This window comes from Hyaena hyaena, unplaced genomic scaffold (assembly GCF_003009895.1).
Source record: "Hyaena hyaena isolate Hyena2069 unplaced genomic scaffold, ASM300989v1 scaffold_200, whole genome shotgun sequence".
NCBI lineage: Eukaryota > Metazoa > Chordata > Mammalia > Carnivora > Hyaenidae > Hyaena > Hyaena hyaena.
Window position 1 is genome coordinate 1,235,693 of NW_024080834.1, and position 25,561 is coordinate 1,261,253.

At 34.7% G+C, this 25,561-nt stretch overlaps 1 protein-coding gene across 1 annotated transcript in view; it reads left to right on the forward strand.

The window, feature by feature from the left end:
- PDCD10 (programmed cell death 10) overlaps positions 1 to 23,969 on the forward strand; it is a 43,422-nt gene extending 19,453 nt beyond the window's left edge. The window contains exons 3-8 of the mRNA XM_039241942.1: positions 7,344 to 7,397; positions 12,366 to 12,483; positions 13,144 to 13,270; positions 20,148 to 20,226; positions 20,530 to 20,612; positions 23,342 to 23,969. Of these exons, the coding sequence (XP_039097873.1) occupies positions 7,344 to 7,397; positions 12,366 to 12,483; positions 13,144 to 13,270; positions 20,148 to 20,226; positions 20,530 to 20,612; positions 23,342 to 23,423 (543 nt within the window). The 3' untranslated portion in view covers positions 23,424 to 23,969. The remainder of the gene's footprint in view (positions 1 to 7,343; positions 7,398 to 12,365; positions 12,484 to 13,143; positions 13,271 to 20,147; positions 20,227 to 20,529; positions 20,613 to 23,341) is intronic.
- The last annotated feature ends 1,592 nt before the right edge of the window (positions 23,970 to 25,561 follow it).

Genomic DNA, 25,561 nt, shown 5'->3' on the forward strand with positions numbered 1-25,561 from the left:
TCTGTCTCTCTCTGCCTCTCCCCTCCTCATGCTCTGTCTCTCTTGAAAATAAACATGAAGAAAAAAAAAAACAGTGGGAGAAAAAACCTTAGATATATTGCTTCCCATCTGGAAATTTCACTATAGAGAGAAAGACAAACACTGAACAAAGAATGCAAGTAATTAAATAAATGGGAAGTGCTATAAAGGTTAAAAAAAAAAAAAAACTGTGTTAACTAGCAGGTGGGACCTGCTTCAGGGGTCAGGATCAGCCTCAGTGAAGATGAGACATATATGCTATGATAGAAAAGAGATAAAGGGTTAGACAGTTGAAAAGTCAGGGATAAGCATATTTTAGGTAGCGGAAGAACAGGCACAAAAATATCCTAATGAATTCTAGTTGGTAGTGACTAAACTGACAAATGGAAGATACCATTGCTTTAGTATCTAAAGAAGATGTAGTTGCTTTTTTATTTGAGGAATTTTCTAGGATTTAATAATAGTACATTTTCACTTTTAACATTAATATACTAAGATTTGTAGAGAATTATAGAGCTGGAAGTTTCTTAGAGATAATTTAATCACCCCTCCTTTTAATAGTAAACCATGTTCCTAATATATAAAATTGTGTTCCTGAAATTACCTAGGACTAAGAGGTAGGACTCCAAATTCAGTGGCTTCAGCCTTTCTGTCCATTTAATTAAAGTGTTTTTGTTTTTTTGTGAGTTTTTTTTTTGCTTTTAATTAATTATAAAGCTATCAATACCATTCACTTATTGTTGCTACTGTAACCTGGAAACCCTCACCATTTCCGTAGACTTTTTATTTCTTTTTGTAAAGTAGTTATAGTAGAGTAATATTTTGGGTTTCAAAGCCGTTTCTCCCATATTAGGTTTAATGATAATGTATTTGATGCATGTATGTTCTTAAGTTTTGGGAACAATAGAGAATGATTCATCCTCTTCAACTTGGAAGCCATAGACTTAGTTAACATTTCAGATGTACATTTTGGAATTCCAGATGCTAGCTCCTCACATAGTGTTCAGTGACCATAAAGAAAACTCAAAAACAGTGGCTTGGATAGAAGTTACTTCTCTTGCATAAAAAACTGTGGCAGTAAATGGTCCACTGCTAGTATTATTATGACTCAGTGTCATAGTGCTTGCTTTCCATTATCAAGGTCACCTCAGCATTTGGAATGGCTGCTGATTCTCCATTCATCATGTCCTAAGTTGTCTGGAAGGTACAAAAATATAGAGCAAGTGGTGGAGTGTTTCTTGTAGCTGATTCAGCTTCCTTAGAGTAACCTTTTTGAAATTCCTCTACAAGACTTCCATTTACATCTCATTGGCAAGGACTTAGTCTTATGACCATACCTAGCTGCAAAGGATGTTGGGAAATTTAGAAGTGTCGTTACTAAAGAGGAAACAATAGGAGACATCTTTTGAAAACCCTGTCCCTATTACACTGGTATCATGGTAGCGTTGGAGACACTCTTTTAGGTATGGTTATACCCATCTCTGCAGGTATAGCCAACACTCCAGTAATTAATTCCACCATTTTGTTCTAATATGAACCCATTCATTACAAGACTACAGTGATTGTTGGTAGTAGTTCTGTTTAGTTCAAATACTTCAGTTCTGTTTAGTATATATTTACTAAATGTCAATCATTTATTTACTGAGTAGTCTGCTAGGGCCTGGAGATGTGGAGAAGAAAAAGGCAATATACCTCTTCTCAAGAATTGAGGGGAACACAGATGTTTAAGCAAACATTATTGAATTACCCTTCTACCACGTAGGAGGAGGAGGTAAAAAGACAGTCACTGAAAGCTGTTGAGTAACCTTTGTTGATGATGAGTGTTTTATTTTCTCAGGTGCTTCAAGAACCAGTGTGACAGTTCTACCCAGAGGTGCTCCCTCTTTTCCCGTCTCTATAGCTACCCCTGTAGGCGATTGGCCCAAGTTGTTTCTGGGCATTTCCATATTCATCTAGTATTTTGAGTCTTTACTTGAAGGAAGGGCAATTTGCATTGTAGAGCTTCTATTTGACCCTCTAGTTAAGAGGAATGAGAGAAGCTTTTTTTCCTAACAATTAGAGTGATATTATCCTACATCTGGAAAATGGATTTTATTTGAATCTTGACTTTGGAAAATAGTTACATAGGATATGAGATTCTGGGGGCGCCTGGGTGACTTAGTCGGTTAAGCGTCCGACTTTCTCTTAGGTCATGATCTCGCGGTTCGTGGGTTCGAGCCCCACGTCGAGCTCTGTGCTGACTGCCAGCTCAGAGCCTGGAGCCTGTTTCAGAGTCTGTCACTCCCTCTGTCTCTGACCTTCCCCTGCTCACGCTGTCTCTCTCTTTCTCTCCTAGAAATAAGTAAAAAGCATTTTAAAAAAAAAAAAAAGGATATGAGATTCTGGCATAATGCACTATTGGGATTAATACTGATCTATCTTTTCTAATTTATTCATGTGTAAGAAAAATTAATTTGAAAGAAAAAGAAATGGCTATGAATGGACTGGTACATCTTTTCCAGAAATAAAGGCAATGATTCTTGCTAGATGATATCTGAAAACTATGTGGGTTAATGGGCCCCGGATTAGAACATGTTGCCAAATGATTCATAGTTGGTTCAAGAATTAATTGTTAGAACTGAATTTGAAAATGAAATGACTAGAAGTAGCTGACTGAGAGATACTATATCAAATTGTCAGGATCTAGTTCTTGAATTTATGATCCACCACCATGGTATCAAGCTTTTTATAAAAATTATGTCATGTTATTTAAAAATAAGTATTCAGAAATAAAGGCCTTTAGAAATAGTGGTAGTAGGTTTCCTCTCTGACAGAGATATGAAATCTGGGGCTTGATTTAGGAATGGCATAAAATAATTGTGCCTTTAAATGTGCAGTGTTTGGTTGGAAAGAATAAAATACTAGCATTGTTATCCGACATTCCAGTATATTAACATAACATCTTAAATAAAATACCTAATCAGTTAAACATTAATATATAACTGTAGTTCAAAGATAGATTTTTTTTTCCACAAGTCTACTAATGGGAAAATTAGAATTTAGTTTGGCTCTTTTTTTTTTTTTTTTTTTTTTTTGTGCTATGAAGATTTAAAGATAAAATGATTGTCAAATTAATCTTATAGAAAATAGTATCAGAGGAGGGATGAATGGATTCCTCTGAAGCTAAAAGCTGCACTTAATTTTGTCCACAATGTGTATTGTAAGTTTAGAAACTGATACATTCTCACCTTGACATTACATCCATAGAAGTGACAATGGTAATCTGGAAGTCATCTTGTAGAACAAATTTTTAGATAGTAGGGCATCCTTACACCTGGGAAATTTTAATACTGTTACTCCAGCTCAGAAAGCAAAGTTATTTGTGGTATTCTGGGAGTTTGATGCTTGCTAAACTTAATGAAGCTACGTCAAGACCGCTGAGAAAGGAGGAGGCTTCTTATTTAATCAGCTGCTGCAGAGTTCAGAGTCCCAAGTATATTGCATGTGTTGTAAATGTACTGTGTAATCAGTCTCCTGGTTACATTATAGAATAATGAGTTTATAGAAGCCTCATGACAAGTCTTAGATTCTCATGTACTGTATTACCATCTACTGATTTTTTGTGTATGGAGGAGGAGAGAGGTATAGTTCAGTTTTTCATTCCAGGAAAAGATGTACCATATATTGTTTCTTCCTGCGACTTTTTAGAGGAATTGTTTTAAGATGAAGTATAATTTCAGAAGAAATATGTATTGGATTTTGAGACAGGAACAAACAGTTTTGCAACCAAATATGAATTTTAGATCACCAATGATTTATATGTTTTTTTTATAAGTCACGCAAAAATGGTGCTTCTGAATAAATAATTAATATTCTATTCTGAAGCATCTGACTCACTGTTTCTGCCAAGTCAGCAGAATATGCAGTTCTTAATTTTTTCCAGTAAGCAAACAAAACCTGGGAATACTTCTCCAGTTTCACATACCTAACTATCCCTTTCTTTAATTGGAAGAAAAAAAATCAAACACTAAAATTTGAGCATAGTAAACATACTTGTCCACAGTGAAGACCTAAGTTTTACCTGAAATCCCACCATCCAGAGGTGATCATACTTATTATCTTGCATAAGAATTACTGCTCTGCCCCTTACTCTAGGTTGTATAATCTTATCCTTTTTTCTTATTTATAAGATAATGATAAACAGTAATACACTTATTTCTCATAACTTTGTGAAATAAATGACTTAATATATTGTGCTGAGAATAGTACTAAGCATGTTAGTGAAATATTAGCTGTTATTCAGCAATCTTTCATGTAATTTTTTGTGGGCAATTTTTAATGAAACATTTCTGTACTTAATAGCTACTGAACATTGGGTAAATTTATGCAAACTGAATTTCCGCCTTTTAAAATAGAGATGATGATCTGCTAGTTACAGACTGAGGATGAGATACTCTCTATAAAAATACTCTATATAGCAAAGTTCATTACAGGTACTAAGTAAATGATAACTGTCATTATGATAACTGTCATTAGGATTCAGTGGAACCTTACCATGTTGTGAAAGGTAAGAGATGAACGTGATTTTCTAATCAAATCATCTATCACAAGTGAAAGATCTAAAAGGGAAGCACTTTTTATTAGGGAGGATAAAAACATATCTTGCTGCCTGAGTATTACAGGCTGAAATTATAAATAGATTCAAGAACAATTTAAGTAAATTTATGGATGAGAGATTAAGTTCAATTCAAAAAAATATATATGTGCCTGCATGCCCAGTACTCCCTGGGCAATGTGGATATCATATGAGTAATAAAGCCCAGTGGATTGATTACGAGATGTGTGGGTATATAATGTATCCTAGGATGACTCTCAGCAGAGTTCTGGTGAGGTGCTTCACAGCTCACAGATTTGATTTAGTACATGCCTGACTTTTCCTTTCCTTTTCTAAGGTACGCTTACATAAACTTAATCTAGAAATGTAGAGACGCTGATGTCTGTCTTGGCACTTTTATTTTGTTACTTCTTCACGGACTTTTCTGAGCCTCTTTTACTTGCCTTGACCCTTTCATATAACATCCAGAACAGAAAGAGATAATAGTGCTGATGCTTGAAGGTACACATCTGACTCAGACCTTTGACTTGCTGAAAGAGGTCAGAGTATGGTGTAAACCCAAATAAGGAAATGGTTCCTATCAGAGTGGAAACATTCATCCTGTCTGTCTGCCTCTCCCTCCCTTAACCAAGAACTTGAAATGAGAAGAGCTGTATTGTTATTTTAATCTTAAATTGCTTAGTTGCTTCTTTGTTGTATTTGCCTACGTGGTTCCCTTGTGTCTTCCCTTTTACCTACTAAGGCAATGTTAAGATTTTACAGGATTTGTAGAAGCCAAGCTATATACTGAATTAAATGGTCTGTTATTTATTTTTGGAGATAAAGTATTTATCTTGGCAGATTTTGTTGCCTTTTCCCTGTGTTTAAGGTGCATAAATTATAGAGAGATAAGGTTCTTGGCATTTCTGTCTTGTTTAGAAAATAAAGTATAGGCCATTCTTTAAATATATGTATATATGTATATATTGTTTGTAAAGGAAAAAGTTACATTTTATTGCCTCCAGGGATTGAAAGGAATATTTATTGCAAGATATGATATGTTCATAGGTTTTTGTAAAAATATTCCACTTGCATAAAAACCTTTAAAAGTTGCATTGTTTTTGAACATTTAATATTGTCGGGAGTAAAAAAATAGATGCTTTGGGGTGCCTGGGTGGCTCAGTGAGTTGAGTGTCTGACTTGAGCTCTGGTCATCGTCTTAGTTTGTGAGTTCAAGCCCCACGTTGGGCTATTTGCCCTATGTGTGGAGCTGCTTCAGTTCCTCTCTCCTCCCTCTGTCTGCCCTTCCTCACTTGTACTCTCTCAGAAATAAACATTAAATTTTTTTTAAAAAATAAAGCTTTAAAAATATATGTGTGTGTATCTATATCTATCTATCTATCTATCTATCTATCTATCTATCTATCCATCCATCCATCTATCCATACACACACGTTGAGTTTTACTGAGTTAATTGGCCCAAAGGACCAAAGAAGAACCAAAGGAATATGAATTTAATCAAAAGTAGTAGAAGTTAACTCTTCAACAAACTGACATTTTTAAAAATAAAATTGTATGTCTTTTTGGCTCACTGAAAAATGACTTATATAAAGTGTATAATAAGGACAGTTATCTTTCAAAATTGTAAACTTCATATATTTGATACTACAAATAAAGGCTTTGGTATTGAACTTTTGATTCGGTATTTTAGGTAATCTTTTTTAAATTCTGATACCATAGAGGAAAGATGATCCACAGTCTTTACTTAACATCAAACTTTTTATCAGCAATATTTACTAATTAATAAAATAGACTAACATCATTAATTCCTGGCTGAGGGATTGTAAAATAATTAAAAAGGAGTAAAATACAAAGAATCTTAATAAATGTTTTCTTGGTATTGGTCATTTTATATTCAGTGCACACCCAACTTGCCATGTACTTGCAACAGAGCATTGAGAATTGATCTTGAATCCTATTTTCAATAATTGAAGTAAATATGTTTATTCTTTCTATAGAAACTTAATATTATTTTGTATTCTGTGCTTATTTTAAATCCACTTTTGGGGCACCTGGGTGGCTCAGTTGGTTAAGCGCCCGACTTTGGCTCAGGTCATGATCTCATAGTTCGTGGGTTCGAGCCCTGCACCGGGCTCTGTGCTGACAGCTAGCTCAGAGCCTGGAGCCTGCTTCAGATTCTATGTCTCCCTCTCTCTCTCTGACCCTCCCCTGCTCATGCTGTCTCTCTCTCTCAGAAATAAATAAAACATTAAATTTTTTTTTTAAAAATAGATCCACTTTTAAGGTAGAGTGTGTCTTTGTTTTTTGCTTTTTGTTTTTTATTTTTGTTTTTGTTATTTTGAGAGAGAGAGCAGGAAGGAGAAAGAATACTAAGCAGTGTCCACACCCAACAAGGAGACGTACAGTGGGTTTAATTTCGTGACCTTAGCCGAAATCAAGAGTCAAAAATTCAGCCAACTGAGCCACCCAGGTGCCCCAAGTGTGTTTTGTTTTATTGTGTTGTTGTTTTTTTAAATGAAGAACTCCTATACATTCCTTAATTTCTCATGGTCTCTAATGAAAATTTTAGATAGCCTGTGTATTTGAAGAATTAATGAGTTAGAATAATTAGCAAGTGTTTTTGTTAATCGAATGATGGATGTGTTAATGTAATGACTATAGAATGGAATATCAGAAAAGTGCTTTTTCTAAAAAAATTGATATTAACAGTGATTTAAAATTTTTATTGCAGCTAGAACGAGTAAACCTGTCTGCAGCTCAGACGCTGAGAGCAGCTTTCATTAAGGTGAGGTACACATAATTTATTATGAATAAAATATGTATTATGTATAAACCTGAATACCATGTGATAATTGCCACTTTATTTCCTTTTAGTGAAAACCTCTCAGCTGTCTCAGGTTTTAGTGTACTCTGTAAAGCTTAAAACACTTCCAAAATATGAACTGACACGAGTGCTGTTTCCTTGGCATTCATCTTTTAATCACTTTATGCTTTTGAAACTAAGTTCTTTGGAGTCTCTTTAGCTTTAGCTTTAGAGTATGTTTTGAATTTCTTTTTCTGTTATTTGACTTGAAAGAAATTTCTTGTAAAATTATAATTCAAAAAGATGTTTTTCATAGTGCTTATTACAGAACCTAAGTATAAGACAGTATTTTTGATGGGAAAGTAAGAACTGTGTGTAGGTCAGATTAAGGATACCTTGTACGTATACGGCTAAGTCCCTCAGAGTGAACTTTTTCATTGTCTCTAGATCTGACCTATTTGATAATTACTAGCCACATGTTGCTGTTGAATACTTAAAATATGGCTGGTTCAAATTGAGTTGTACTCCAGGTATAAAATATACGCTAGATTTTGAAGACTTAGTACAAGAAAAAGAATGTAAAATAATTCATTAATAAGTATTTTATAATAATTACATGTTGAAATGATAATATTTTGGTTGTACTCCTAAAATGATTTTATGTGTTTCTTTTTACTTTTCTAATGTGGCCACTAGGAAATTTAAAATTACAGTGAATGACATTTGTTGCTTGCGTTACATTTCTATTGGACAACCCTATTCTACATATTGGATGCATTCTTTCATATAAAACTTTATTCATCCCCCTCCCTTTCCCAGTATATTTTAGGGTGCCAAAACTTTAATTTTCATTTACTTCTTCTGTATGTGTTTCCATCAGCAGCTAAAATAACTTCTATTTCTGATAAAGTATTTTAATGTTTAAATCTAGAAAAAAAATGTTTAGTTAGGTTTTATTGGAATAAAACCATAAAGCCATCCAGCTTGATATCTTTTTATGGCAAAGATTAGTTTGTTGATGCTACTTTTAACTGGTAGCATAGAAAATGTCACTAGGCATCTCTCTTATGTCACCATTAAGAATTTACGTTGTATATATTTGATTAGAGCTATTTTGATGTGATTAATACTCTAAAATGTACTGGCTGTATATCCATACATAGTAACTTAATTAAAATATGTTCTGACAAATCATTGGGTCAATGATGAGAATGAATGAAGTAACACCACCAGTTTTGTTTTTCTTTTTTTCTTTGAGCTTCGGTGTGGTTTTGCAATAGCATATTTAGTTATTAGGGAGGCATGATGGAAACTGTTTTAAGCTGACTCTCTTACTATTTTCATTGTGTCCAAAGAAGGGAAGGAAAGGCAACTTATTTCACAGTATAGTATTGATAAGGCAAAAGTCAGTTTTTCAACTTTTCTGATAGCAAGAATAGAGAGAAATTTCTCCTGCTCGTCATAAAGAGGACTCTGTCTGAAGTAGTAGGTGATGTCCTCAATGTTTTTTCTAAAAGAGACAAAGTAATGAATTTCATTAAGCTTTTTCTTTTAATATATGTATGTATAATCTTGTTTTAACACTAAAGTACAATTTAAAAGTAAATTGTGTTTAAAATATGTGGATATAATAGATATGGTTTAACATATGGGTAAATTTTATTAGCCATGGCACTGATTCTTAATTGGGGAAAGTAGAAGTTATTTTGAGAGGAAAACAAATTAGTTTACATTGCTATTATCATATTTAATTTGTTAATTTTTTTAATGTTTACTTATTTTTGAGAAAGAGACAGAGACCGTGTGAGTGGGGGAGGGGCAGAGAGAGGGGGACACAGAATCGGAAACAGTCCTCTGGACTCTGAGCTGTCAGCACAGAGCTTGAGGTGGGGCTCGAACTCACGAACTTTGAGATCATGACCTGAGCTGAATTGACTGAGCAACCCAGGTGCCCCTAATTTGTTAAATTTCAAATGGAATTAAAATCACATGAATTAAAAAGATGAAGATTTTGTGTTTTTAAAACTAGAACTTATTTGACAAAATATTTTTGAGAGAGAGAGAGAGAGAGAGAGAGAGAGAGCAAGCAGGGGAGGGGCAGAGAGACAGAGAAGCCCGAGTACGCTCCACACAGCTTACAAACTGTGAGACCATGACCTGAGCCCAAATCAAAAGTTGGATGCTTAACCGACTAAGCCACCCAGGTGCCCCTGAAAATGATTTTAAAAGCCTCACTCACCCATATATCCCTGTTAATATCCATAGTATATATGCCCATGTATCCAGTTCTTTGACCACAACACGGTGTCATTTATCATTTATTTTTATTATCATTAGAAAAAGGATTAAAATACTTTTCCTAAGATGAAATACTAATGAATATTATCTTTTAAGATAACTGTTTTTGTTGGTTCTTTTCCCCTCTGGAAAGTTCTCATAGGTTTTGCTGTTGAGGATCCGTGAATCACAAGAGTGGATGTTACTGCCTTTGGGGTAGTGTTCTCTCATAGTTAGGTTCTTTATAAAAATTGGACAACCATAGAATTCAAGGTTGTATTCTGGGGGCAGACCTGAAGGTATAAATAGATAAAGTCACCAGTTTAAGCATAGATTATTTATTTTGTCAGTCAGAAGAATTGGGTAGATTAAGGCTTTTAAAATTAACAGTAAGTAGCTTAATTAGGATTTCAAGCAGAAGATACTAAGACTTTTATTTCCAGGCTATGTGCCTAAGCACCCTGTGTCCCCACAGCAAACTCAGATGGGTGCCGTGAGTTATTTTAAACATTTAAAGGAACATAGTGATGTTAAACATCTGTTTGACACTGTGAATTCTGCTAGCTTGAGGTAGTTTGCAACTCCAGCATTCTAGATTGGGCTGTATATATTCCTTTCAGTGATGTCATGTCTTTGTGAAGTTGGAATTTTGGCCATTGCTGTGATAAAAAGCAAGTACCTGGTGTTGTACACCAGAAAAATCAGTGTACAACAGGAAGTAGGGTGGCAGGGTCCAGTCTATTCCAACACTTGAGAATTGTACCATGCCCAACAGGTGCATGCATCTCAATAGCAAGTAATCTTGGTCATTTAAGAACTAAATAAAATCTTTTTCTTTCAATTTATGTATTTTTAGACTATTACGTTGTTAGAGGATACAAGTACTTACTAAGTTGTTTGAACGTGACTACTTTAATACATAGCACTATTAAGGTATATTTCTGAGCACTAAGAATACTTGTGAGCTGAGAAAGTTCGATACTTCTGCAAGATTTCTGTAATGCTTCAGTTGGGCAGTTTGGGGCTCCAGACCAACTTGATATTGGAAACTTTATTCTCAGACTGTGAGCATTTAGTTCTTTTGGCACTATATTATAACTTAATCAGAGAGAGATTGTCTTCCTGCTGGCATTTTTTTGGAAACAGATGGAGAATGCTCTCCTGCCTCCTAAGACAATGCATTATATAGGTAATTTAATGCTACTTAGAAGAAGAAGATAAACCACGGTTATCAAATACTGACTTATTTAAATAGTGTCTGTAATTTTGTGGCAGTTCACCAAATTAATGATGACACCATCTTAACCCATATTTATACAACTTTTCTTTGAAAGGTAACTCTGGTATTTTAAAGATAGATTCTATCTTAAATATATTCATGGAAGGAAAAAATCAAAACAAGTTATAAAGGGAATGGAGTTCATGTGATACACTTTATTGTTATTAATCATCTATCAAAATGATTTCCTTAAATAGCACATGACAGTAGTTAAAATAGTCCCAGGATCAAGATAAATGTGCATATTTTCTTTTCCCATTCCATCTCAAAACCTTCCAGTTTTTTTGATATTGGAAACCTAATGTAAAACAAGACATTATAATGGAAAGAGCAGTAGGAACAGAAGAAAACTAGATGTGCAGTGATACCAGGATGGAATTGAAAAGGCAGAGATTAAATGTGCTTGACACATAAGGAAGCAAACAGATCGCTGTCCAATTATGATCATAAATTGTGTTTCTATTTGTCATTTAATATTGGGCAAAAATGATAGGAAATCATCAGCATAATGATTAAAATTGACAGGCATCCTAAAACAGACTTAGAATGTCATTTCAAAATTTTTAAGAATAGTAAAACAGAACAGAATTACTGGGGAAACCCCAAATCTGAAAATTAACTTCGGTAAATGCAGAACTCTTAGTTCAGTCCTGAAATGGCTAGAAGATTTTAATGTCCTGGTGAATGTAAATAACATAGAACCAGTGCAAACTCAGTAGTGAGACAAGCCCAGGAGGTAGCAAAAGGATTAAATGATGTTCTATAAGTTATTCTTGCTACAAATATTCTTGCTACAAAAGGAAATATTCTTGCTACAAAAATAAAATAGGAAATGAAAATTGTTATGTATGAAAGTAGTTAAGGGATTATATAGCTTAAATAAAACCTGCAAAGAGAATCCTAGTATTTTGTTTCATTTTTTTGTGTTTTTGTCATTCTATTCATTTAAATGCCAAGTATCTGCAAAGTACTGGTAACATAAGTTATTACTTGATTCTCAAGTTGAAATATTAGCTAATGGAAAAAAAAAAAGCTAAATATCCTCAGTATATTTAAGTTATTGAAAAGAGCAGTTGATGGATTACCAAAATATATATAACCTTTATTTCTAGTTTTCTTACTAGTTGGATTGCAAGTGAGTGTAGAGGAGAAATACGAAGTGTTAAGTAACTTATGTTCAAATGGCAAAAGGGGACCATGGCTGTAATAAGGAGCACCGTGTATAAGCTCTGAGGAAACATAAGTGAATGCCATCATGACACCTACATTACAAAGATTTCTACCCTCATAAGTTGATCACTGTAAGAAATTCCAAGCAGGTTCTAAAGATTAAGTTTTAGCTTTACAATGCTGATTGAGCTTCTGTATTTTAAAACTAGCTCTCTCCCTTACAGGCTGAAAAAGAAAATCCAGGACTCACGCAAGACATCATCATGAAAATTTTAGAGAAAAAAAGCGTAGAAGTTAACTTCACAGAGTCCCTTCTTCGAATGGCAGCTGACGATGTAGAAGGTAGTCAGAGAGTCTTGTTTAATTTTCTTACACTTGTTGAAGAGCATTTCCTCCAAATCTTTATTTGACAAAAAAAGGGTTTTCTACCCCTTCCCTTTTCCTCCCTTTCCTTACTGTTACCATTATTGTGATGATAGTGGGGAAAAAAATCTATGCAAACTATGTTTGTGCTTTAAGTGAGATTTCAAGAATGTCCTGAAGATATTAGTAGGTTGTTTGGGTTTTGGTATAATGAGCCAATTACATATTAAATATAGAGATTTTTATTAAACTCTTCTTCCCCATTGACAGATAAATGTTACCATTATATTTGTTATGAATCTCATTACTGTAATGTTTTTTTGTGAACTGTAGCTTCAGATGCCTGATAAACTTGACTGAGACTTTTGTTTATTTATTTTAAGATTTCATGGGATTTCCATTTATCCCAAATTGGAAAATGTTTGGTCTTTCATCTTCTGATATTTCACTTAAAGAAGGCTCTACTACTGTTTCCGAACTAAGTTGAACTTGAATGAAATCTGCTTTGCAACCACATCTTTCCTAATCATCTGGCCTTTGTCTCGCCTCCCTGTCCCACCCCTTTAACCAATATTGAGAATTCTTGGACTTGAATTTGGCAGGGAATTGCATGATGCTTTTTATTATGTATTTTATCAGAGTATATGATTGAACGGCCAGAGCCAGAATTCCAGGATCTAAACGAAAAGGCACGAGCACTTAAACAAATTCTTAGTAAGATCCCAGATGAGATCAATGACCGAGTGAGGTTTCTGCAGACAATCAAGTAAGCAACTTTTGGCTTTGGTTCTTTTTTTGAAAATACTTCAGTAATTCCAAGTGTTTTATTTTGGTATGACATTAATATTAAATTTAAATGTTAATTTGAAATCAAACTTGAAATTTTTAAGTACTGCATTTTGATTATTAACTTCTAAGCTGTGGCATTTGGCATTAGACTATAACATTTTTTAGAATGTTAATATAAAAAGTGAATGAAATGTACAAAAACTGGAATGCAGTTTGAACTATACAAAATAATGGAAAAATGTAAATGTTAGATTAAAGTGAATAGAGAATTTGGATAAATTATAGTATTGGTGATAGAGGATACCAGTATTATTTTTGTTTCAGAAGTGGCAGAAGTCATTAAGATAAGTAACGGACTCTTAGGGTTGAATAGCATTTTTTAATATTTAGCCAAATTGTAAACCTCCAAAGCCTTACCTTTGGGATACAGGTTAAATAAGACCGAGAATATGCGTGGGGCAAGGAGGCGGACTGGTGAGGAGCAGCAAGAGGGACCACCCTTGAGCAGTGGTTCTCAAAGCAGGGGCGCTCTCCTCAGGGCTGGGGGGGTGGGAAAATGAGGGGGAAACTCCAAACATGAGTTCCAGATGAGTCTCATAATTTTCTTCAGCCTCGCTGGATATAACATGAAGAAAATTGGGAATAACTAGAGTGGCATTATTAGTGTAACCTTTTGGTGAAACCACAAGTAGAAAATGCTGAGAAGGAAAGATTTTCAGATGTTTTTTGTTTATTGGTTTGTTTTTTCTGGAAGAGGCTGCATCATCATACATTGTATCTTTAAAGAATGTAAAGATGTTCACTGGGAGTAAATATTAACCTTCATCTCTTAGAAGTAGTTTTGTTTGTAATTCACATTACAAAATGCTCTTTAAGCTAGTTAGGGCACCTAATATGAATGGTATGGGGGAGAAGTATCCCATTTCAGAAAATGATGGTTTGTGATGGCCACTGAATCCAACTCTCAGGGAGCGTCTCTCTTCTTTTAGGTCTTCTTCCCTGCTAACCCCACCCCCCCCTTTTTTTTAAACTTTTTTTATTTTTGAGAGGCAGAGAGAACACAAGCAGGGGAGGGGCAGAGAGAAAGGGAGACTTAGAATCCAGCAGCAGGCTTCAGGCCCTGAGCTGTCAGCATAGAGCCCCACACTGGGCTTGAACCCACCAACCATGAGATTATGACCTGAGCCGAAGTCAGATGCTCAACAGACTGAACCACCCAGGCGCCCTTCTTAGGTCTTCTCATTGAGAACCTGAAAGTATGAGAAAGACTTTTCATTGCCTACCTAAATTTTATGTCACAGGAACAAACCCTGAGGTAAATATTTTACCATTATAGGAAAGCCTCAACTTCCTTTAACTATTTTTAATATGTAAAAAAGGAAGACAGTCAACTGTGCATGAATTTTTATTTTTAGTCTAATATAAAATAAACATGTTTAGCTCATAAAAAGATAAATTGCCAGTGATCTGAAGTACAGTTATTTAAACAACTTATTTTTGGTATTTTCAAATAATGTAATAAGATTTTGTTTTGATCATATATTTGCTTATGATCTATTCTACATTTCTATGAAAATATGACATTTTAAAAATAATATTTTCAGCAGACTTTGCCTCAGGTCATTGAAGGAGAAGTTTATAGAATCAGTGTCATCTTAATAATAATAGCAGTCACTCATTAGAATAATGTTCTCAGTGCTTTTTTACATTCTTTGTATATATTAACTTATTATAACACTGCTATAACAAGTGAAGAAATTAAGTAATTTTTCTAAGGTCACAGAAGTGGTAAGTTGGTAGATCTGGCTTTGAACCCAGGCAAACTTGCTCCATGGTGTTCTCTGCTGCTTCCCAGTCAGAGATGCATTATGCTGATCTAACCTGGTGACTCAAAAAAAGGTTTCTACCATTCTTAAGAGGTGTGATAAAGGACACCTTAGTATGGGATTCCAGCAGGTAAGAGAGAGAACGAGGTGTGGTTGAAGCTGGAGTAGATACAATAGGCCCGGAGCCCTCATCCTGCTACTTTGACACGGTCCTTCCCCCTGTGGAGACCCCCAGCATCCCTGCTAAACCCATTGTGGCTGTGGAGAGTCAGGTTTGAAAAACACTTTATAAACCACCAGATTTTAAATATAAGGAGATTGAAGTCAGGAGCCTACGAGTCTTGTCCGTAGTCCTTGATAGAGGCCAAATCAGGGGCTTGTTTCTCATGTGTGGGGTAATAGTAATATTTCAGTTCTGTTTTCTGAATGTACTCATACTCAGCGTGACTAAATTAAGAATGTTGGCAATTCAAATTTATTTCTTAACCATTTTAGGAAGTATAATTGGCCATGTAAAGTTTGTGTTGATAATATATAGTATTTCTGAGACTAAAATTCAACCATGTAGGAATTAACATAGGTAAGGTGTAATTATTTGTATCACTGATATAGATTGATACATCTTGATACATATCTTCCCCATGGTTAATTGTGTAACAAATCAGTGGGTAAAATCACATCAAAGTAAAAAAATGGCTTATCCTTCAGGTACAACATATTGTGTAGTTACTGTTGTTTCTTTACAATATTTTACGTTTTTTATATTTAAGGTAGTTTTATCTTCATTTATTTTAGCAATATTTTTCAATAAACATGTATCAAATACTTTATCAAGTACTACGCGTGATTTCATGGGTTATATTAAAGTGGAAAAAAGACTTCTGTCCAGTAACAAATATCCAAGTATTTTTGTATATGTTAGCAGACCTAGATTTTAATTTCCATTCCAGTATTTAGTGGTGTGACCTCAGATAAATTGCTTATCAGCTTCAGTCTTTCTAGTTTCTGCCTGTGAAATGAGGGTAACAGTTGCAAGAATTGAAAGAAACAACATACGTAAAGTGCCTCCCGCAGAATGTCACACACACAGCACATACGAGCATTATAAAATCAGGGCTTTTTCCCCCCTTTTCTCTATGGAGTTAATTAGGGAAAATGATCTGGCAAACAAATATGTTAAAAAATTCTTTTGATTAATGAACATTTCTGTTTGACTACAGCTAAGCTTATACAAATATTTAATAAAATTAACAGGGTTTTTTTTTTTTAAGTCTGATACATTCTAATGACTAGTAGATACTTGTACTTTAATAAAGCAGAAAGCCATGCATTTATCTATTTACTCTTTATAATCTGCATTTGCATAATCAAATGCTAAAATTCACGAGTTTGGTTTTCCAGATGGCTTCAGAATAGTTTGTCCAGAGTTGTCCAGTCTAGACCAAACTAAACGTACAGATAGGAATTCCCTTCCTTTAAAGCTTTCACATAAACATAGGTTATATAAATTTGGGTGACATGATTAAAAGCTCTAGTATTCCATGCAAGTTTTGGATAAGATGTATGTTTACATTTCATCTGATACCTGTTGTCCTCTGTTTCAAGTGTACGTTTCCCCAAAAATTGCCCCCACTAAAAGCTACAAATTGCTAAAACTCCTTCCTACTATAACCGTGTTATATGTCCCTTTTCACAGAATCACTTCACTGTAGACTGTAATTATGCTGAAGTTATTTTATCCTCAGGTTTTCTCCAATTCTCGATCTGTTGCATTCTCAAGTATTTTTTAGTGCTGATTATTTTCTGTTGTAGGAAATGGAGTCTTAATTACTAATACGGTTTAGCTTCCCTGGTGCAAACTTAAGTGCCTGAACTGGAAAAACTGTTCTGTGTATATACAGATGATGTAATAGTTGAATAAAATCCACAGATTGTTTTTAGTTTTTTTTAATGTTTATTATTTTTGAGAAGGAGACAGAGTGTGAATGGGGGAGGAGTGGAGAGAGAGAGAGGGAGACACAGAATCCAAGGCAGGCTCTAGGCTCACAGACCATAACCTGAGCCAAAGTCAGATGCTTAACTGACTGAACCACCCAGGTGCCCCTACCACAGATTATTTTTAGAGAAGGGCAGGCCTAGGGATAAACAGTCTTGATCATTCAGTAGAGTTCTTTACAAAGCTCTGTGGCCAGTAATAGAGCTAACCTTAGTTCTAGGCTCTAGGTTCCCAAACACTGGTTTCCAAATTGGGTTCCTCAGCAGAATCACCTGGGGGCTTATTTTTTAAGTTTTTTAAAAAATATAGACAGCTTCCGGGGAACCTGGGTGGCTCAGTCAGTTGAGTGTCTGACTTCAGCTCAGGTCACGATCTCACGGTTTGTGAGTTCAAGCCCCACATCGGGCTCTGTGCTGACAGCGCAGAGCCTGGAGCCTGCTTCAGATTCTGTGTCTCTTTCTCTGCCCCTCCCCTGCTAATGCTCTGTCTCTGTTTCTCAAAAATAAATAAACATTAAAAAATTTTTAAAAATATATATAGACAGCTTCCCAATATTCATTTGTAAGCCTTGAGTACTATTTCAATAAACCCTTGCTTTATCTAAGAGGTGAGTAAGAACTCTGTTCTCTTGATCTATACAATCCAGCCATTATCATTATGTATGGAGCATATATTCATCTTGTTGATTAGCTCTGAAAGTACATTCTTATAATCCCTTTTTTATTTTTTATTTTTAAAAATCTTTTTTTTAAAAAGGTTTTTAATGTTTATTTTTGACACACACACACACCCACCCACCCACCCACCCACCCACCATGAGCACAAGGGAGTAGAGAGGGAGAGGGAGACAGAATCCAAAGCAGGCTCCAGGCTCTGAGCTGTCAGCACAGAGCCTGATGTGGGGCTAAAACCCACAAACCAAGAGATCATGACCTGACCTGAAGCTGGATGCTTAACTGACTGAGCCACACAGGTGCCCCTTTGTTTATTTATTTTGAGAGAGAGAAAGCACATGACAGAGGAGGGGCGGAGAGACAGCAAGAGAGAGAATCCCAAGCAGGCTCCATGCTCAGCCCGGAGCCCAATGCAGGTTTCCAGTCTGATGACTGTGAGGTCATGACCGGAGCTGAAATCAAGAGTCTGATGCTTAGCCAACTGAGCCACCCAGGTTCCCCTATAATCCCTTTTATTTTTTTCTTTTTTAAATGTTTGTTTATTTTTGAGCAGAGAGCATGAGCGGAGGAGGGGCAGAGAGAGAGGGAGACACATAATCTGAAGCAGCTCCAGGCTCTGAGCTGTCAGCACAGAGCCTGATGCGGAGCTCCAACTCACAAAACATGAAATCATGACCTGAGCCGAAGTCAGACATTTAACCAACTGAGCCACCCAGGTTCCCCTAATCCCTTTTTAAAAATAGAATATTAAAGTATTCTACAAAGTTCTTGTGTATAAACACCTATTTGATTACTCTGTAATTTGCTTCATTATGTTCTGTTTTAAATGGGCTTGTTATGGATTTGGAGTACCTTCCAAATATTTATTTGCTGAAATCATAATTTTTCTCATGTCATGGTCATATGATATCACTTTGTTAAGCAGTAATGAATTTATGCACATCACAGCAATACAGAAGGAGTCAACTTACTGGAAACCATAGATGAAAGGAACCGTTATATAAGTTAAAACTGCTGTTCCTAAACTAGAGGCAAAGAGGGGAAAAAATAAGTGGACAGATACCATTTCTACCTAAAATTCATTGTCCTACTTGTATATTTAGTATTTTAATGTTTCAACCTGATACCAATATTTGACATACAGGAGTAATAAGTAATATTTATTAAAATATTTTACTATTTCAGAATAGGCTTAAATACTTCTTTTATACCAAAATCCTACATACTTGTAATTCTTAGAGATCCCACTCGCTCATTTATGAGAAATATACTATGAAAGACATACACGCATACACACAGAAATCTGGACACAAAGCTTTTTGTTTTTTTTTTCTTTAGTAAAGCAGAAATGTTTTAGGTATGAAATGCCTGAAATCTGACATTTGTGATTAAAAAGTAATAAAAGATTATGTTTGGGATGGTCTTGATTTATGTCTAATTCATGTCTTCATATTTGAATTTGCACAGCATAAGTTCAACTTCAGTTTGACCAGAAACATTGCTGTGAAGTTACAAGATGAAAGTTGAAAAGGGCATAGATATAAAAGATAAGAGTTTAGGGAAAAAAATGGTTTATAGATAAGAACATTCAACTCATGGGAATTACTGATTTTTTTATCTCCTTAAAAGGGGAGGAAGGTGTTGATGTATATATAGTCCAAGGATGAATGCTGAAAAGGTTAAGGTAGAAAAATATTCTGATAGTGCCTTTCTCAGAAATTTAAATACATTTCCCAAGGGAAATAATGACAACAAGGGTTTTGGAAGAGGGAGGTAGGTGTTGTTAGACAGAAGGTAAATGTATCTTAAGAGATGTCTGAGAAGGAAAGATTTCATTGTAAACATTCAGACTGTTAGGCATGTAACTTGAACTACTGGTAAGTATAGGAGTGAGTTGCATGTAAAGTAAAAATTTTATATAATTGTTCATGAGATAGCAAAAGTGGAGAATATAGTAGCTTGAATTTAGCTACATTAGCCAGAGAAAGGAAAAATCATCACTGGAAAAGATGAGAAGCAGAGATAATTCTTAAAAATTTGAGTAAGTAGTGCTGAATGAACTGTTACTGATTTAGGAGGGTTGAAGTTAATTATAGAACAAACGTAGACCAAACGGTCAGTAGTGCAAGAGAGGTCAGGGTCACAGAAGGATACAGGCCAAAATCTCCACTCAGTCTACTAGCCGGATGTTCGTACATGATGCAGGATTAGTGTGGTCATTAACAGCATGATTAGTAATCCTTAAAATATGTGTGTATATTTATATGTATATATATTGTACACAATAAGCACACACACAGACAGATCTCTTCCAAATATAACTGATTTAAAGAAGATTCTTTTTTCCTTACCCAACAGGGATATAGCTAGTGCAATAAAAGAACTTCTTGATACAGTGAATAATGTCTTCAAGAAGTACCAATACCAGAACCGCAGGGTAAGTTGAGTAGAAGCCTTATAAAGCTGCCACCCTAAATGTTGCTTTACACTTAGTTGTTTTATTGAATTAAATACTAAGATGGTTTGGTTTTTGGAAATTGTTTTGTATCGTGAACCACTGGCTTTGTCATTGAATTAAAATATGCTGTCACATATATTTAGGGAAATACTTCTCAAAAATCTAATCCATAATATAAAGTCCATCCCATGTTCTGTTAATCTTCCTGTCTTTGATTTTGGCTTTTGTGTTATTTCTCTTTTCTTATTTAATATTTTTTCTTCCTGTGTTTAATGTCTATAGGCACTTGAACACCAAAAGAAAGAATTTGTAAAATACTCCAAAAGTTTCAGTGATACTCTGAAAACCTATTTTAAAGATGGCAAGTAAGTAGTGTCATTTATCATCCTTGTCTTTTAAAATTAAATTATGTAGTTTTATATAATACTAAAACCATATAAATTAAGCCCTTTTACTATATTGTTAATACTCGAGTTAACTAGTAACAAAGACTGTTTATAAAAATAGAGGGTGTATGGTTGATAATCCAGCCATAACTAGTTGAGAGCAGAAGGTGGCAGACTTTTTCTGAAATGGTCCACATGGCAAGTATTTTGGTTCGATGGGCTTGCCAGAGCTACCCACTTCACCTCCACTGTTGTGGTTCAAAAGCAGTTCAGAGTATGGAAGCAAGTGGCATTATGGCCACGTTCTAAATAAACCTTATTGACTCTGAAATTCGGCTTTTGTATAATTTGCACCTTAAGATAATATTCTTCTTTTCTAACCACTTAAAAATATAAAAGTGTTCTTAGCCTGACGGCCATACAGAAACATGGGAAGTGAGATTGGCTTACTATCCTACTTTACCAGCCCCCAAAGCTGAGGTTCTTAAATTTTAGTAGCCTCAGAATCACCTGGAAGGGATATTAAAGAACAAATCGTCCATTCTGTATGCCTAGAGTGCACCCAAGCATTTTCATGTCTAAAAAGTTTCCAGATGATACTAATGTTGCCAGGTCTGTTGAGAACTAAAGTTAAAGCAGTGGTTCTTAATCCACTTTGCATGTTAGAGTCACTTGGGTTTAGTGTTTTAAAATTTTAGTGCCTTGGTCCCAATTTCAGAGGTTCTGATTCAGTGAGCTTGGAATGGGACCAGAGTTTAAGTCTTTTTTAAAAAGTATTCCATGGGGCACCTGGGTGGCTTAATTCAGCCCAGGTCATGATCTCACAGTTTATGAGATCAAACCCCATGCCGGACTCCATGCTCACAGTGCGGAGCCTACTTGGGATTCTCTCTTTCTCCCTGTCTCTCTCTCTGCTCCTCCTCCACTCTCTCTCGCTCTCAAAATAATTAAAATTAACAAAAAAAAAGTATTCCAGGCAATTTAAAAGTGCTGCAAAGGTTGTGACTTACTGTCATGGAAGGAGGGAGTAGTATACTAAAAGGTAAATTAGACATTGTTTTTAAATTTACATATAGTTGTCTATAGAACACTCCAGAAAACTAGAAAAACTTACGTATTTTACATACACATTTTATACATGCATAGAATATATAAGCAGGAAGGTCATTTCATCTGCAGCATTGTATCTTATCTTGAGTTCTCTGTACCTCAGGTAGCGTACTAGAACTTTTATGAACAAGACCACTTTCTGACAGTGTTTTAAAGTCAGAAAAATCCTCTAAATAGTGATATTTCATTTATAACTGGCAGGGACCTCTAACAATTTATCCTACCATATGAAATTTAAAGATCCCTAAATCCATGTCAAACTGTTACAATATTATCATAATATTTAAAAAATAAATACATTAGAATGGTCTGTTAATTTTCAATTATTTTTAGCTGTTCAGATAGGATGAAATCTTTACATTTATACTATGAGTTAAAGATATTGAGCTACATTTTATTAATGGCTTTGTGTTACTCCATACTACTACTATTCAGATAGTCTAGGGAAAATGTTCCTTGATGACTTAGTTTAATAAGCTTGCAGGTGTGTTCTGGAAATAACCTTACATCTGTTTTTCCTTAGTCTCCACTGCTAAGCCCAAATAACCAAAACACATTAAAAGAATAATTTACATGATGGGATCATTATTTCTGATTCTCATTAAGAACTATCCTGAAATAATCATATTGAAAGGTTGAGATTCCTTTAGAGCCAATTTTCATTAATCTGAAGTTATGTACTCTGCATATGGATTATTCAGGCTCCCTGCTACTACTTTTTCTCCATTCAGTAGCATCTTTAAATTACAATTACTTGTGTATGAATAATGTGCCACGAGTTTGGTGCCTGTTCTCTCAAGACTGAAAACTGTTAATAGAACCTGATCTTTGAGCCATCTTCCAATAGAGGGAATGTATTTGCATTAATTCCACTAATTCTTTCTGGTCCGTCTTTTTTGAGAAATGTCTAGGATGAAGATACACGTTTTAGCTATGATACTGAGAAACTGCTAAGACCACACTATGGGACTAGGGCCTCAGTTCTTTGTCCCAAACACATAGGAGAAATGTGCGCAGCACAGAGTAATTTCTAAGAACATATGTTTATGTATTGTTAGTTTTCAAATACTGAAACCACATGATTTTAAAAGTAGATTTTTTCCAAAAGTAGTTTAGAATTCTCATAGTTTTTTGTTTTTTTTATAAGAAGTTAAGAGAGATTGGGATAAATCAGATTTGAATTAACTTTTTTCTTGAGTATCATGTCCATTGACATAGAGCTATTGAGGAGAAGATTTTATTTTGGTAACTTAGATGAAATCAGAGCTGGAGACTACGTTGAATCCTGCTTGGCCAATTGCTTGTTCAGCCTAGCCAGAGATCTGGTTGTGGGGGTGCCACCTGTCATTAGCAGCCCAACACTTCATTGCCAGCCAGAGCCACTAGGGGGCACTAATTCCTAGGAGAGTTTCAGACGATGAAAGACCATTCAATACCTACTGGTATAAAGGATAGGAACCTCAGTACTAACTTGCCTTTCTTTTCTCCCCTAAATTGATTTCATTGTTACTGGTAGTAGATGGTATCAAGTATAAATATTTTTAAAGGATGATTTTTTTTTGATAAAATTAATGCTTTTTTTTTTTTTTTTTAAACAGGGCAATAAATGTGTTCATAAGTGCCAACCGACTAATTCATCAAACCAACTTGATACTTCAGACCTTCAAAACTGTGGCCTGAAAGTTGTATATGTTAAAAGATGTACTTCTCAGTGGCAGTATTGAACTGCCTTTATCTGTAAATTTTAAAGTTTGACTGTATAAATTATCAGTCCCTCCTGAAGGGATCTAATCCAGGATGTTGAATGGGATTATTGCCATCTTACACCATATTTTTGTAAAATGTAGCTTAATCATAATCTCACACTGAAGATTTTGCATCACTTTTGCTATTATCATTCTTTTAAGAATTATAAGCCAAAAGAATTTACGCCTTAATGTGTCATTATATAACATTCCTTAAAAGAATTGTAAATATTGGTGTTTGTTTGACATTTTAACTTGAAAGCGATATGCTGCAAGATAATGTATTTAACAATATTTGGTGGCAAATATTCAATAAATAGTTTACATCTGTTAAACATTTCTTTACTTGAAAAAATACATATATATATATAAGTATATATATATATGATCAGAAGACCAAGACGACTTGGTGTAATGTCTAAAGAACTTCTAACGGGAGCTTACTAGCAGTTTATCAGATAATAAAGCAACAAGAATTCTATTTTTTGGTCCTTAATCACTCTGGGCAAATGGTAGTCAATGGAAATATTTTTGTTAGTTATTATATATGAGGTACTGAATATTTTTGCAGCCTGTTTTAAGAAACGTATGAGAAAGAAATGGCAGTTTATAGTGTCTTCACACTGTAATGTCATTTCTTGAACTCTGTGACAATGTAAAATTAAGTTTTTCTGGTATGCCGGGCCCTAATAAGCTTTGTACCTTTTTTTCCAAAAATAGCCACAAATGATAGTAATTTGAAGCTATACCAATGCTAGTTGGTTTGAAATTGTTATGAGTTATAAATGTTATACACACTCTTTAAATATATAGAGCTTTGTTTCATCATAGAGAAGTTTTACGGAAATTCTGTATCAGGTGATCATATTAAGTGATTTCATTTTTTAATTATGATAAAGGGAAACTCAGGATTTGTTTATCTTTTATAAAGATTTTAAATGTTAAGCTAAATTTCTGTTTGGCAATATACATTTCTTTGCTATATTGCAATTTAGGATTTTTTTTAACTTTTCTTTCTAAAAATAGATTTTTAAAGAATTACTATCTTTGGCAACATAAGAGGAAATCGTCTTATTAGATATGAACAGGAAATCTATGGAAAGAAGCAAAAAAAAAATAGACAATTGGATGAAATCTCATAATTTATGGACATTTTACTGAATTGTTTATTTTCAAAAGTTCATAGTAAAAGAAATGGAATTGGTGATTTTAATACTATTTATTTTTGATATAAATTATTCACTCTTGGAAGTAGACAGATGGTTGTTTGCAAAATAGACTTGTGAATATATGAAGCAAAAATATACTGTTTTATCTTTTTCTGAGCAGCAGACTTTTATAACATAAACTAATACTATATTCCCTCCAGTTGTCTTGACCTCTTTAACAGAACTCACCAGTTACCAGCCATTCCCCAAATCATCTGTTTTTATAAGCCATCTGTCTTTCCATTTCCCTGTACAATATCTCTAGCTTCCATTTACATGAAGTTTACCAGAAAGTTTGCTCAGAAGGGAGATTTGTTCTCAGGATAATGCAGTTTCATACATTGATCCTAATGGGGCGATGTTTGGGTCAGTGAGGAAAGGGCCAATATGGTCCCAGTCAGGTTCATCTCCAGAGAACAGGAAAAAAGGAAGACCTTTGTTGAGCACCCATCTCTTTGCCGAGCACTATTCTAGACGCATTCATTTAATTTAATTCTCTTAACAGCCCCGTGACTTAGCTATCTGCCTTGCAGTTAAGGAAACTGGCTAAGGGAACTTAAAGTTACAGAGCTGGTAACTGCTGGCATAGGGATTTGAAGTCAGTGTTCGCCTCCATGATTTTTCCACTAATCTGTACTTAATTCATTGCTGAAAACCCATCTCATTTGGAATACTAATTCTCTAACACCACCTGACAAAGCACTTCTCGTCCACCGGGAAATGAGAAAAATCAGGACTGTGAGAAGTTTTTCTCTTAAGCCTCAATTTCTGCATTTTAGAGAGCCATTCTTTTTTTTTTGGTACTATTGCTATGTTTTGGATGTTTAAAATGGCCCCTCTTCACGCTTTTTCAAACACAATGATA